Source organism: Rhinopithecus bieti, unplaced genomic scaffold (genome assembly GCF_001698545.2).
Source record: "Rhinopithecus bieti isolate Rb0 unplaced genomic scaffold, ASM169854v2 scaffold_17826, whole genome shotgun sequence".
Taxonomy (NCBI): Eukaryota; Metazoa; Chordata; class Mammalia; order Primates; family Cercopithecidae; genus Rhinopithecus; species Rhinopithecus bieti.
Window position 1 is genome coordinate 56077 of NW_016809016.1, and position 15740 is coordinate 71816.

The window sequence follows — 15740 nt, forward strand, 5'->3', positions numbered from 1 at the left end:
ACTGTACACTTAAAAAACAGGGTAAATTTCGTGTCATGTTTTGGGTTTGTTTTTCTTTTGGCCACAATAATGAAAAAAAAAAAAAAACTTTTTCTGGAATGTTTGGTAGAAGTTGCCCATAAAATCACCTGAAATTGATGCCATGGGGTGGGAGGTGCATGTCTTTGTTTCTTCTATTTCTTGGATGATAATTGGATTAGTCGTATTTTTAGTGATTCTTAAACATTTGGTCATTTTTATTTTAATATAATATTAGTTATTTTGTCTAGGCTTCCAAAAGTCTTACTATAAAATCATTTTTACTCCTGGTAGTGTTGATCTGTGCTGCTTGTTTTCCCTTTGACTTTTAAAAGAACGATTTTTATCAATTTTAGTTTTGTTTTGGGTTTTCTTGTTTTCTTCCTTTTAGAGTTTTCCCCTACCTTCTAAGTTAAAGCGTAGGTCATTTATTTTCACTTTTTCTCAATTTACAATAAATGCATTTAAGGCCGGGCGCGGTGGCTCAAGCCTGTAATCCCAGCACTTTGGGAGGCCGAGACGGGCGGATCACCGAGTCAGGAGATCCGAGACCATCCTGGCTAACCACGGGAAACCCCGTCTCTACTAAAAAATACAAAAGACTAGCCGGGCGAGGTGGCGGGCGCCTGTAGTCCCCAGCACTCCGGAGGCCTGACGCAGGAGAATGGGCGGGAACCGGGAGGCGGAGCTTGCAGTGAGCTAGATCCGGCCACTGCACTCCAAGTCCCTGGGTGACAGAGCAAGACTCCCGTCTCAAAAAAATAATAAATAAAAAAATAAAAAAATTAAAAAAAAATAAAATGCATTTAAAATTCTAGTATTTTTTTCTGGGCAGTTTTGTCCCTTTCCTGAGATACATTTGTCCCTTCCATAACATATTCCCTAAAAATAGTTTAGAAATAGCTTTTAAACTTTGTCATCATAGGACTTTTAGGGGGCATCTTTTTGTTTGTGATTTTCATGTGGCACCGAATTTAATCTTGTATGAGAGCAATTAAAATTATTTCCCCCTCTGTGGTTTGTTGTTGTACAGTCAATATTTGTAAATGTTCTGTGCTTGAAGAAAATTGGTATTTTCTGGATCCAGAGTTCACTCTGTGTTTGCAGAAGCCTAACGTGCCTTTGATCGTGCTGGTGATTTGTGTTTTTCAGATTTTCCTTGTCCTTGTTTTGTGCCTTCCTAATCTGTGCTGTTCTGAGAAAACACTCTGAGCCCTGTCTGTAATTGTGAACTTGTTGATTTTTGTTCTCCCAATCTGCTCTATGCTTCTCAAAGCTATGTTGTGAGACACACAAAAGCTTGGGTCCTTCACAATCGGCTGGTGCAGTATTATTGTTACAACTGTAAAACATTGCCCTTCTTAGCGATATCTACCTTGATTTTGTAGCTTGTCTGATATTAGCAATGCTGCAGTAGCTTTATTTTTATTAGAATTTGCCTGATACATTTTTTATATAGCTTTATTTTTTATTCCTTTTTTTAAAAAATAAAATGAATAAAGGAAAGAAGAATATAACAGCCACTTTTCACTACCCAGAATAATTGGCTAACATTTTGTGCTGTTTTAGCCTTTCTTCCCACTCCCTCGCCCCTGCCATCTTCCCCACCGCCTTCTTCCCCAGCTCCGTCACCCCTCTCCCCACTGCCCCACCTTTCCCCTCATTTCCCTTCTCCCGTCTCTCTCATTTTCTTTTGTTTTTCTTTCTTTTTTTTTTTGTGCAGTGGTACAATCTCGGCTCACTGCAACCTACACCTCCTGGGTTCAAGCGATTCTTCTGTCTCAGCATCGGGAGTAGCTGGGATTACAGGCGCGCACCACCACATGCCTGGCTCATTTTTGTATTTTTAGTAGAGATAGGGTTTCACCATGTGGGCCAGGCTGGTCTCGAACTCCTGACCTCAAGTAATTCACCCACCTCAGCCTCCCAAAGTGCTGGAATTACAGGCATGAGCCACCGCACCCAGCCTCATTTTCATTATTTTTTATTCTTCTGTCTAGCTGTTCATCTATGGACCAGAAAGCTTGAGTATGCCTGTATCCCTTTTTTGGTACAGCAGGCTGCATTTACATTTGTGTCAGGCAGAACACCACTTCCCGATCTTTAGAAAAGAAAGAAAACCCATAATCAAGCTAAAACTACCTCTCCCTGCCTCAGTCACATTGCCTTTGCCTTCCCCACTATTTGACTCAATCCTTCTCTTGACATTAAGATGTTCCTTTCAGTCCATTTTTATACCTGTATTATCTACTTAGCTGTGTGGATGTTGGAAGCAGTTTTATGTGCAGTTTTTAAATGTGTGTAAATGGCATCACTGGGTAGCACTGTTCTGTATTTTCCCTTTTCTCACACAGTATTACGTAAATGTATCCATGTTAAATATATGAGCTGTGTTCCACTCCACTTTACTTTCTTATACTATTCCGTCTTACAAATATCCTGCATTTTATCTATATGTCTCTCTACTAATTTATATCATTTCACTCTTCTCTTTGCTGTGTGTGTGTGTGTCTGGCTTCTTTCACTCAACTTGTATTTGTGTGATCCAACCACGCAGTTACTGTAGTTACAGCTCTGTCATTTGTCATTGCTGTATGGTGCTCCACTACAGAAATGCACATTTGTATGTGTGTATCAGCTCTTCTGTAGATGGACATTTAAGGCTCTTTTCAGTTTTTGCCTATTCCGAATAACAGTACTATGAACACTCTTGTATATGTCTTTTGGTGTGCATATATATGCTTCAGTATTAGGTATATATTTAGGAGTGGAATTGATGGGTTGCAGGGTACGTATATGTTTAATTTCAGCAGAGAGTGTCATACATTTTTTACAATGTAGTTTTGTACTAATTTGTACAAGTGTGCCAGGTGCTCTACGTTCTTGCCAGAACATTAGGTTTTTCATTGTTGCCACTTTAGTAAGTGTAGTGGTATCTCATAGTTCTAATTTTCATTTTTCCCATATGAATAATGAGCGAACTTTTTCATACACGTATCAGCCCTTTGGATATACTCTTGTGAGGTGCTTATTCATGAAATATGCCCCTTTTTCTCAAATGGATTCTCTTATTCTTATGGAGTTGGAAGGATGGAGTTATTTTTTGGCTGAGGTCTTTTGTCAGATAAATTATTGCAAATATCTTCCTCTATGCTGTGGCCTTTTCTCTCTGTCTTCTTACTGTATCTTTTGATAAAGACCAGCTTTGAATTTTAGGGGAGTCAAATTTAGCAGTCTTCCTTCAGGGATACTGCTTTTGCAGTTTTGTTTAAGCAACCTTTCCCTACTCCTATGTTGCGAAGACCTTCTAGAAATACTGTTCTATCTTGTACATTTTGATCTATAACTGACTTGGTTTTTGCTTGTGGAGTGAGATAGGAGTCAGATTTCACATCCATCAGCGATGCTGAAATAAATTTAATAGATAGAAAACTGGTAAAACCAGTGGTCAGTATCCACAAGGCAATGTTCAATTGAATCTCCACAGGACACAATTTGCATTTCTAGGGACAAGAATAATTTGCATTATTCAGACAATAAAACGTGGAGAAACCATATAAAATCAGATAATCTGGACAGTTGATAACCTATACCCTATGTATTTTGTTCTTTGAATTCTCCTTTAATCAAGCTGGAACATCTTACTGGTTCCCTTGTTAATAAGATTTCTGATATATGTTCATTTTATATCTTTAGGAGAGTTATGGTTGTATCCATTTAAAAAGCGGTCATTTGGCAGTTCTAATTTCATCTTTGCTTTTTAATATTCCTTGCTCATCTTCTAATGCAGAGGTTTGTCATAGGCTATTCTTAAATCTTTGGATCAGGGTCACTAATCCAACCATTGGGGCTGGGGCTGGGGTCAGAGGTATGAGATACAACATGGCTTCCTGTGAACCAGGGATTATTGGCAAGAAACGCAGTGATTGACAGTTCTAGGGAACCCATCACTCAGCTGAGAAATACAGGGACTTATTATAAGGTCCTTGCTCCTTCCAACACTAAACATTCTTTCAAAACTGATAAATTGAAGAGCACTCAAGTATTAATCTTACAAACTTGAGTTTCAACATAGAGTGAGTTTTTGCTGAAGATAAACCTGTAACCTACAGAAATGTGGGATAAATAGGACAGTAAAACACATTTCAGAAAATAACTGTAACTACCTATCTCATGACTAAATTATTTTTTTGTGTGTATTTTATTTGGGAATATAAAAGGTGAATAGCAATTTTTTTAAAAAAAGTTCTGGGCAGATTGCTGTATTCATTCAGATGAAACTTTTATTTTTCAAAATGTGATACAGCTGTTTAATTTTCACATTAACAATAGCCAACATCTGTGTGACTCATTCACTTAATTCTCTGTGTACAGAAAGCACATACTGTTTATATAAAAAATAAATTAAGCTTTAATAATGAAACATAAGTTTACAAACGCAGCTTCTTAAGGCCTAATGAAAAATAAGAAATGTGGAAATTTCCGAGAGGCATGATCACTGTGGAATCTGGCTATTCAAAAAGCAAATATTTTGAAAATTAAAACCAGGGACAAATTATTAAGTATTTTAAATGCCAATTTTGTAATTCTGTATAATTCCAAATCTAAGTATTAACTTTTTGTTGGTTAGAAGATAGCTTTTATGGTTGGGTTCAAAAAGCTAAATGTCACACAGGTTGAAGGTTAAGTTATTTTCCTTTTAAAGTTAAAAGGCCTGAGGCCCTTTTAGCCATCCTTTTGCTTCCAAATACAATTCATCACTTAGTGGCCCTAGATCCGCAATCTTAACATTTTATGCTCAGATACCTCTTAAGTGAATTTTGAAAATCTGTGTATCTTCTTGCATATTGCTATAGTGACATCTAAAATTTCTCATCATAAATAGTTGCAAAATGCTGGCATACTATAGACACTACATGTTTAAATAAAACTGTTGTATTCCTTTTTAAATTTAGCCCAGGAGGTTCTAAATATAAGTTATTTCATAGATACTTTGATCTTTTTAAAAATTTTATGAACAGGGCCATTTTTTTTTTATGATCAGTCTTACCTGGAACAAGGCAATTTTTAGTAGCAGGGAATGCCCCACTTTTCCTTTTACTCCTTGAATTTGTATTTTCATACCACTTCTCCCTCAAAATTTTAGCCTAATACATTTTTTATTTTTATGTTGTTTAATTCTATCTCTGTACCAAAGGTATTATATAGTATCCTATAATCTTAAGGCTGTAAGCCTTTAAAAATGTTCTTCTGGATTGAGCTCAATCAATAAACACATAGCACAAATTTCACCAAATTATTAAACATAGTAAAACTTCATTGGAAATGTATCACTTAACGAGATAAAGAGGGCTCTTCTTCACAATTATTTCATCTATGTGGATTGGTAACATCTTAAGATTGAGCCAAAGTTCATCATCGATTCTGTTTTCCCTTTTCAGTTTCATTTATGGAGGTGTTGATCCTTGTTCACATAGATACATCAGTGATAGCAGAATCACTGAATTCTTCCAACCCCTTTGTAGTTACATGCTAAGAGACTCAGAAATCTACAGGCTCTTCCTTCCAGTTTGTTGAAAGCAGAGAATTTGGAACCACCAGAAAATTTTGGAAAATCCATTTGCAAAAAGATTTGCACCCTGTTAAGTCTTTCACTTTCCAAATATCCACATTTTGAATTTTATACCTTGGGTCATGCTCTACAATAAGACTAAAGGTGGAGAAAGCCATATTTTCTTTTGTAAGGTGAGAAAAGGGCATTTTCTCAGGCAAGTGGGTCTTAGAGAAGAATACAACAGGAAGATGAGGCTCTGAGCACTGCTCCCCTGAGAGGACTGGAGTCTGTGTATTCCTTGGAAAGCTCTGGTATACTCCCAGGGGTAAGGGTAGCTTAATCTAAAGACCACTGGCCGTGGCAACTTAAGTTTAGATTTTAACTAGGTCAGAAAGCATACGAAGTATTAGACCATGTTGCCCGGCTGCCTTACTTAATAGAGCAGCAGGGCTTCAAATGTGTTCCACTATAGATAAGTCCCACGAGACACTTCTGGCAAAAGGATTCTGAGAACAAATGTGGAAAACAACACCCTCTACACCTTTCACTCCTGCACATCTAGTCTCACAGTAGAAAAACTGTTTAGCTTTTATAACCTACGTTTCCCAAACTCACAAGGCCTAACCAGCCTCCCCACTTTATTTTTCCATGTAATCACCAATATTCTAAATAACACGCTTAGGAAAATGGGGAACAAAAACAATGGAACACATATGCAGTGGTGGTTTTGATCTATAAGTGCTGCTTCCATCTTTCAGAACGTGCCTGTTCCGAGTCTTCTTGGCCTGGATTGCCTGTGCTTTAATAGTCATGTAGGAAGCATATCTCAGCTAGGTACTGAGGTTATGTAGCATCAAATAGACTCTGGAAACAGCCACAATACCATGTGTGCCTTTCCTGAGACAATCAGTCCCTACCACCACCAAGAACCAGATCAACGTGTTACTCTGTCAAGGGCAGGAGGAAGGAACCAAAGCAAGTACTTTCTAATGGTGGATTCCAGTTGTAGCACCAGGAGGAGGAGACAGTTTTAGGCAGAGGGTTCTTCCCAGCACCATTTATGTCATAATCCCCTGACAGCTCTTTGGCCATGCATGGGTTTTACACAGCAGCAGCTGGAGAGAAGTTTAGCTTCTGCTTCCTGTGCTGCCATATGTCAATTTCTTTGATAAGGTATGAAAAATCCATTTTGGGCAGAAAGGGGATGCAGGCCTTAGTACTGTGGCTTTAGAGTAGAATGAAGTGGGAATTGAAAGGAGGTAATGACAGCAACACCTGAGCTCTACTGTGTAGAAGTCATGACAGAGCTGAGAGGGGTTGGGGGAGTGCCAGGAGCAAAAATAGGTTCTGGTAGCTACCTGGCCAAAGGTTAATGGGGCCCTGGCTGCGGAGTGCCTGTAGCACTCACCCTAGTGCCTTCTCACCCAGCCTTTCTTGAAAGTTGCTTTGAACATCTGCCACTAAGAGGAATGTTCTTTCTTCAGTTGCTGACTGCCAAATAAAATAGCAACTCCCAGTTGGAGGAGTAACTGGAGTAATAGCACCCCATAACAGCCCTTCGTTGGCCAGACTGCTGTTCCCTGTATTCCTGGCTTCAGGCAAGGTAAATACCTTTCTTTTAGGAGCTCGTGGATGGAGATGATTGATGAGACCCATAGCTTTTTATTTTTTTAACATCGCACCCCCAAATCTTGGCACTGTATTTGGCATGTGGAGGTGATCAGTAAGTTTTTGTAGAGTACGGGACCAGAAGGGTCTTCTGGTCTGAGCCTGATTTGTTCTGCCCTGCTCTTCAGCAGTACATGCATGCTAAGCCCAGCATTTCAGATAACAAGAGGAGGGCCAGATGGGTTTCTAGGGGCCAGTTCCATCCACATCAAGCATCAGGCTTACTGCTGGTTTGTTCTTCCCCACCACAGCCATTGCTTTTCACCGTTACACCCGTTTTCCCATCAGTTGTAAATTCACTCATTGAGAAGTTTTGACTCTACCAACCACCTCCCTTCCCAACCCAGCACTCTCCTCTCCTTTAAAAAGCCATATTACATCACTGGTATCTATTAATATCTTAAGATGCAGAGGTGTGAAGCCCTCACCAGCCGCACATATTATCATGAACTAGGTAGGTTTGCCCCAAGGGAGATGGCTGCATTTGAAATTTTCTGTAACACCCTAATGCTTAGCCCATTAAAGCTCAGCTTGCTGCTCCAGAAAACTGGGTAACCCAGAGAAATTTCGCCATCAACCTAACTTTTGTCTACCTCTTTCAAGCAGCAATTGACCTCTTGCCTGGGGAGATGTGTGGACTGAGGGCCTTTCCAGCAGCCTCCCAGCCAGTTCAGTAGGGCCATGGGGGATTACTGGGGCCAGAGCCTACCAGCAGCTGGCAAAGCCAGGGGCAAGTGAGAACCTCCCCCTGCAGCAGGGCTCTGGTCTCTCTGGTGGGCTTTTTAAAACAAAGAGGCCCCAAGATTCCCACCTCCATCCCAGTAACTCTAGTCACAAAACAAGCCCTCACCACTAATTAGAAATTGTCTTAATGAAGAGATCCCATCACTCAGCCATTTTCTTGTGGACTGCAGCAGGCAGCCAGTGGTAGTTAAAGTACATTGAACTGAGCAGGCTGCCTTTGGGTAGGGCTTCTCTTTAGGCCCTTATGGAATCACTTGCCTTTTAGTTAAAATCCTTTTCAGAATCTAATGAATAGTTTCTTACATTTCCAGCTCATCTTCCATGGACGTCAATTACCTGGATCATTAGAGGTAGAATCTTCTTGGCCGGAAAAGAAATCCTGTTCACTGTGTACAGGTTGTGCAACAGAAGGCTTAACTGATCAAGGTTTTCATTGCTTTTATTCAATGAGGTTTGGAACATGAGAGGCCAAAAATGAGGAGCACATTTTGGGGAATCCTCTATAAAGAATATAAGTTAAGGAAGTTGTCCAAGATGAAAACAGTGACAGGAAGTTACCCCAACTCATGCCAGCTGGGTCTTCAGAAATGTCACCTTGATGGCAGGCTTGAAGAAAAGATGTCACAGATTAGCGTCTTCCCAGAGTGTGAAGAGGGCACATTCTCCTACATGCAAACACACATGTGCACACACAGAATACCCTTACACACATTATCCAGCTTCTATGAGTAAAACTTGCTGTTGCTGACTCTCTTCTCTCTTAACCTGAAATAAAACAGATTTCACCATCAGCATTGGAGCATGAGAAATGCGCTGTGCATTGAACTCTGTAACATTTCTCTATCCATACATTTGCCAGTCATTCATAGCTGGATGGTATAGGGCTGAGTGTCAGAGAGGCAGGCTCCAAGTTCCTGGTAAGACATTGAGACTCAGAAAGGTTAAATCTCCTCAATGGTAAAATAGAGTAAGAGCTACTCTGCAGGCTGACATGAAGATTAAATGAGAATAATGTAAGCCAGGCAGCACAGTTTCTCATTGGTGGCTACTATTAGGACTTTTGTCTTAGTACCTTTAGACACATTATGAAATACTTGGCAACCCTGGCCGCCCCGCATCCCATTACATGCCTGTAGCACAACCAGAAGCATCCCTGTTGGGGGATCTTGACCCAATCTAGAGCCACTGGACTAGCCCATTCTTGAGAACACAATAAGGACTCCTTAAAAGTCGGTGGTCACCATTTATTTTCACTATTAAACTGAAGTGTCCTTCTAGAGGAAATAGTTCTACTTAGGGGAAGTGGCAAGCGCCTAAGGTATTACTTTAAATTAATTTCTAGAACAAAGAGCACTAGAGTCAAGGGTACCAAAGGATTTTTTTTTTTGAGATGGAGTCTCCCTCTGTTGCCCAGGCTAGAGTGCAATGGCGCGATCTTGGCTCACTGCAACCTCTGCCTCCCAAGTTCAAACGAGTCTCCTGCCTCAGCCTCCAGAGTAGCCGGGATTACAGGCACCTGCCACTATACCTGGCTAATTTTTGTATTTTCAGTAGAGACTGGGTTTCTCCATATTGAGCATGCTGGTCTTGAACTCCTGACCTCAGGTGATCCGACCACCTCAGCCTCCCAAAGTGCTGGGATTACAGGCATGAGCCACCATGCCTGGCCCATAAGCCACCATGCCCGTCCAAGGATTTCTGAAGAAAGCAACTCAGAGGGCTTTCCAGAAGCCTGGCCCCTGGTGCCCAATATCGCTGTGCCTAGAGACCCCCAAAAGTTTGCAGGTGGAGGGGCTGACCTACCTCTTGTTGCATTTCTCCTGGTACAGCTGGAGCTGGTTCTCATTAACATTGAACTCTTTAACCAGGGCATCCCGGTTGGCATTGCGCAAGTTCTGGTGTGTGTCATACAGAAAGAGCTGGTTGTTCAGTTCTTCTTGCCGCCTCCTTAGCTGGCGACAGGAGGAGTAAAGTTCCTCTTCGCTCTCCTGCAGGATGTGGGGGAGAGAACAACCATGTGGTGACTACACCTTCCAAACCAAAATGTGAACATGGCATCTCACAAGCACACCTGAAGGGAACATGGGGCAGAAGTTTTGCAACTTGGATTAGCCCAGAAGAGCCACGGCCTATTTGAACCAAAGATAAAACACAATTATTTATTGTGTGGGAGGCACGCCGTCTAAAAAGTGCTTGGTCTTTACACTGTCGCTTTATTGCAAAACATTGAAATAATTACTACCTTGCCTGTAGATCCTATTTCTTAATCTAATCCAGTTTTCCCTTGGTCTACATGTCACCTTCTGGTCTTTAACTGCAAAAGCATCTAAGCAGCTGCATGCTTAAAGTGGAACCCAGCAGAGGAGAAAAAACAGCATGAGATGAGAGCAACAAGGCAGGCAGGAGGCAGATAATTTAACATCTTTTAAGGGTCTTAAAAGGCAAGGTATCAAGCTGCAACATGGATGAACCTTGAAAACATTATTCTAAGTGAAAGAACCCAACTCTAAAAGGTCACATATTGCACGATGCCATTTATATGAAGTGTCCAGAACTAGCAAAAGCATAGAGACAAAGTAGATTAAAGGTTACCAGGGTCTGGGGGATGGAGTGAGTGGCAGCAGCTAATGAGCATGAGATTCCTTTTTAGGTGTTGGAAATGTTCTAAAATTGATTGTGGCCATGACTGTACAACACGTAATAGGCTATAAACCATTGAATTGTACACTTTAAATGAGTGATGATATGATATGTGGGTATATAAATTATCTCTCAAAGCTGTTACCCAAAAAAGCCAAGGTATCATAAATTACACCTTGCAGAGATGGGCATGTGCCTCACCTGTAGCCAGTAATGATTTCTACTTCCCCCACCAGTACCACCTCCAGGCACATGACCCAATCAAGGCCAACTAGACGCATCCGTGGGACTTTCATTGGTGTTCTGGGTAGAGTTTCTTTTCTTGGGATCAGGTGAAAGAGTGAGTGTGGTCCTGTAATGGCCACATTGCTATTGTGTCAAGAAGTTGGGAATGTGCCAAAAAAAGGAAAACAGCCACTGTGTGAGCACAGAGATTCAGCCATGACTGAAACAAGACCTACTGCTAACCTTTTCAGTTGCAGGAGCCAAAATAGTACATTATGCTAAGGGAGACAAAAAGATGAAACCCACTCAGGGTAGGGAGTTTGGGTTTCAGTGCTAGAGGGAGGATGAGGATGTTGTATTTCATCTGTTTCAGAGGGTCACTGACTATTGTGTGAAGCTTGGCTTTGCAGGAGGTCAAGTCAACTGGCCTTTCCTGATGGAGTTCAAGTGAAAGACTACTGTGCTACAAAAACGTGTGTCAAGGTACACAAACAAGATCCTTTGTCATTTACTTTTAGAAAAACATGGACTCAGACCATACTCTGCAAGGTTTTTTTCCTACTTTAACGACCTAACAGTCCCCAGGGTAACAGCTGGAACTGTGACTTTGGAGAAGGGGGAGAGAAAATGGTTATTCCAGCTGTTTGCAAAGGTTGAAGAGTAAGCAAAGGTAAAATGGGCTGTCCTTGGTGATTAAGTGAATGTGTCAAGGCATTGGGAAGAGTCAGCAATGACTTCACTTAAATGTATTCCCTTCCTAAGGGAATACATTTGGAAGACAGTATGGTGGTTCCTCAAGGATCTAGAACAAGAAATACCATTTGACCCAGCAATCCCATTACTGGGTATGTACCCAAAGGAATATAAATCATTTTACTATAAAGACCCATGCACATGTATGTTTATTGCAGCACCATGTACAACAGCAAAGACATGGAACCAACCCAAATGCCCATCAATGACAGACTAGATAAAGAAAATGTGGAACATATACAGCATGGAATACTATGCAGCCATAAAAAGGAATGAGATCATGTCCTTTGCAGGGACATAGATGACGATGGAAGCCATCATCCTCAGCAAACTAACACAGGAATGGAAAACCAAATACCACATGTTCTCACTCATAAGTGGGAGTTGAACAATGAGGACACAGGGAGGGAAATAACACACACCAGGGTTAGTCGGGAGATGGGGGAGGGAGAGCATTAGGACAAACAGCTAATGCATGTGGGACTTAAAACCTAGATGACAGGTTGATGAGTGCAGCAAACCACCATGGCACATGTAACAAACCTACACGTTCTGCACTTGTATCCCAGAACTTAAAGTAAAAATTTAAAGAATACAGTTCAGGGAAAAGTTCAAAAAAAAAAAAAAAAAAAAAAAAAAAGAATAAAGTCGTCGGGCGCAGTGCCTCAGGCCTGTAATCCCAGCACTTTGGGAGGCTGAGGTAGGAGGAATGCTTGACCAGGAGTTCAAGACCAGCCTGGGCAACATAGTGGGACCCTGTTTCTATAAAAAATGTGAAAATTAGCCAGGCATGGTGGCATATCCTGTACTCCCAGCTATTCAGGAGGCTGAGGGGGTAAGATCACATGAGCCCAGGAGGTTAAGGTTGCAGTAAGCCACGATCATGCCACTGTACTCCAGCCTGGGTAAGACAATGAGACCCTGTCTCGAAAAATAAAGCAAAACGAAAACCCCATTTAAGTGTTAATTCTATACTATGAAAGGTCTCTCTTTCCCTTGTCTGCACCTACAAGAAAATGGCTTCTATTGTTTTATTCTATATAATGAGTATTTGTCATTCAGGTGCAAGTTCAAAATTCACTTTTTCTATGACTGCTTCTGTAACTGCAGCCCTTTATCACCTTTTCTGAGTCCCAAAATATTTACAGCTATATTACATACTGTAGTCCTGGGTACACTGTATAGATATGAAATAGAATGCACATTCAGAAAAGAACATAAAAGAAACCATTTACTGAATAACTCTACAGCAAGTGAACCACTCTTCTTGACTTGAGGAACCACCACTCTAGTCAAGAGAAAACATTTTGTAATACTTATTTCCTGGATTTCTTTTGAGTCTGAGTTTTCACTTAAAAATTTAGTTTGTTTTATTAGAAAATAAAGGAAGCCTTTGGTAATAAGTTTTACCTGGCCTGAGACAAAATCTTTATGGCATTCTCTGCCTTTAGTTTTTTTTCCTGTTTGTTGGGTGGGGAGAAAATACACAAAAGTAAAGTTTTTCCCCCACCAATACTTTTTAAATTGTTTTATATTGGAAGTTTAAGCTTACAAAAAAGGTACAGTAATAGTACAATGTTCTCACACACCCCAACCACCTAGACTCCACAGTGTTAACATCTCGCACAACCACAGTACAAGTATCAAAAGTAAGAAATTAATATCGGTGCAATAAAACTACAGATCTTACTCATATTTCACTGGGTTTTCTACCAACATCCTTTTCCTGTTCCCACATCAAATCTGGGATCCCACACAACCCTTAGTCATTGTGCTACCTTAGTCTCCTACAATCGGTATGGTTTCCTCATTCCTCCCTCAGGACACTTTGGACGAGTACTAGTCAGTTATTTTGTATGAATGTCCAGCAACTTTGATTTGTCTGGTGTCTTCTTCTATTTTGTTCGAGGAGATGCAGTTTTGGCAAGAATGTCACAGAAACAATGTACCCTTCTCGGTGTCTCACATCAGGAAGGACATGATTTCAACATGCCTTATTCCAGGTGGTTGGTAACATTGATCATCTGATTAAGATGGTGCCTGCAGGGTCTCTCCGCTGTAAAGCTGCTATTTTTTTCTTTCTAATTGATACATTTCTTGGAGGAAGACACTTTTGGGACAATGGGAATATATTTCTCCTCCAACTTTCATTTAGCATTCATCAGTAGGTCTTACTGCAGCAGTTAGTGCTATGCCGTTTCAACAGTGATTTTCTAGTTCCCTCATTCCTTCTACATTTATTAATCAGAATTCATTTGTAAGGAGGACTGTCCCTTCTCTCTCATGTATTCAGTCATTCACAGACACGTGGCTATTTCATTCCGTGTGCTAGAATCCAATATTATTATTTTGCTATGCAAATTGTTCCAGCTGTGGCCATTGGGAGCTCTCCCTGGTTGGTTCTTAGGCCCCTTTGATGCCACCATTCTTTCAGCACTTCTTTATTTACTGAAACGTTAAGATGCTCCAGGTTCTTTTTATATTTTATTTATCCCAAGTCTGGAAATCAACCACTTGTCTAAGGAGCCCTGATTTCTTTTTATTGGAATATGATATTTGGCAATATCTGGAATTTAGAAACCAATGACTGGGGTGTCATTAATTCTAGGCACTCAGCAGAGTGAGCTAGGATCTGTATTTGTAATAACATGTAAACACACACATTTATTCATCTAACTATGTGTGAATCTATATATAAGTATATATGTAACTTAAGTGAGTTTATATTGATACCTCCAATTTCAATCAAACATTAATTTTGGAAGAGTTGGTATAAATTTCTACTTGTTCACATGGTGTTTTTTTAATAAGATTTTATATTTTTCCTTATGTAAGTTCTATACCTTTACTTAAATTACTCCTAAATGTGTTATAGTTTTTGTCAGTATCACAAATGGGATTTCTCGTTTGTCCCTTCCTCCCACACCACATTTCTGTTTGTTGCTTCTAGAACTGACAGAAGTGGTTACATTCAATAAATACAAGACAAACATCAGTCTCTTTAAAATTGAAGTCTTCTGTTTTGTAAACTATACAATCAGAATTTGTCTAGTTTAAATTTGTATAGAATAGAGATCACCTGACTTTTTTCCTACAATTATACTGATTATTTCATTTGGCTGATTACATTTATGGCATCTACTAGTTTATGCTTTTTTCATATTTAATGTGTTGCTAACTGTGCCAGTGTTAAACCATCCTTGCATTCCCGGAATAAATGCTTAGTTGTAATATATTGCTCTTCTAGTAAACAGCTGGACATTTGCTTTTTTTTTTTTAAGTTAGTTTAACATCTATATTCACACATGACATTGATCTACGGCTGAATGAGGTTGGGCGAAAGCTAGGAGTATTTGATATGAACATTGTATAGCTTCAAGACACAGGAATGATTTCCATTGTTCTTTTTACTTCGGTGGAGTAAAATTGGAATTACATTATTTAAATGAAGACAAAACTAAGCTATAAAACCATCTAGATCCTAAACCTGTTTAATAGGTGTTTTAACTTTTCTACTGCTTTTCAGAATAATTTTAGCCTATTTACATTCTTTAAGGCAATCATCCATTTGCTCTACTTTATTATTTGGGGTTCAGTCTCCTTTCCAGTGTTTACTCTAACATGTTTTTCCTCTTTGTTCTTTTATTAAGTAGGCAAAGAGTTTAACTGGTCTTTTGGGGGCTGGACACAGTGGCTGACACGTGTAATTCCAGCACTTGGGGAGGCTAAGGCAGGAGGATCTGAGAGCAGCCTAGGCAGCAAAGCAAGGCTATGTCTCCACACACACACAAAAATTTTTTTATTAGCCAGGCATGGTGGCATATGCCTGTAGTCGCAGCTACTCAGGAAGATCACTTGAGCCCGAGGTCAAGGCTGCAGTGAGCCATCATCACACCACTGTACTCCAGCCTGGGTGACAAGAAAAAACACTGTCTCAAAACAAAATTTGGCCTTTTTGATAAACCAGAATGTTTTATTCTTTCTATCTTTTTTGATTTGTGTTTTATTCAGTTGGCTTCTATCTCTATTTTATTCCTTTGTTCTATTTTATTGGTGTTTTAAAAGTTCTTAAGATGAATAGTTCGTAGTACATATGTCTTCAGTCTTTGTGAAGTTTTTTTTTTTTTTTTTTTTTTTT

The 15740-nt window shown here is 39.9% G+C and overlaps 1 protein-coding gene across 2 annotated transcripts in view; it reads right to left on the reverse strand.

Annotated features, from left to right (window-relative positions):
• Nucleotides 1-4281: 4281 nt before the first annotated feature.
• The window catches only part of PLCG2 (phospholipase C gamma 2), a 218497-nt gene continuing 207038 nt past the window's right edge, over nt 4282-15740 (reverse strand). Inside the window, exons 31-32 of one of the 2 annotated variants that reach the window (XM_017888219.1) lie at nt 9788-9972; nt 4282-8749 (exon numbers count right to left, since the gene is read on the reverse strand). In XM_017888219.1, coding sequence (XP_017743708.1) covers nt 8707-8749; nt 9788-9972 — 228 coding nt within the window. In that variant the 3' untranslated portion in view covers nt 4282-8706. The remainder of the gene's footprint in view (nt 8750-9787; nt 9973-15740) is intronic. The other variant, XM_017888218.1, reaches the window with a different exon arrangement.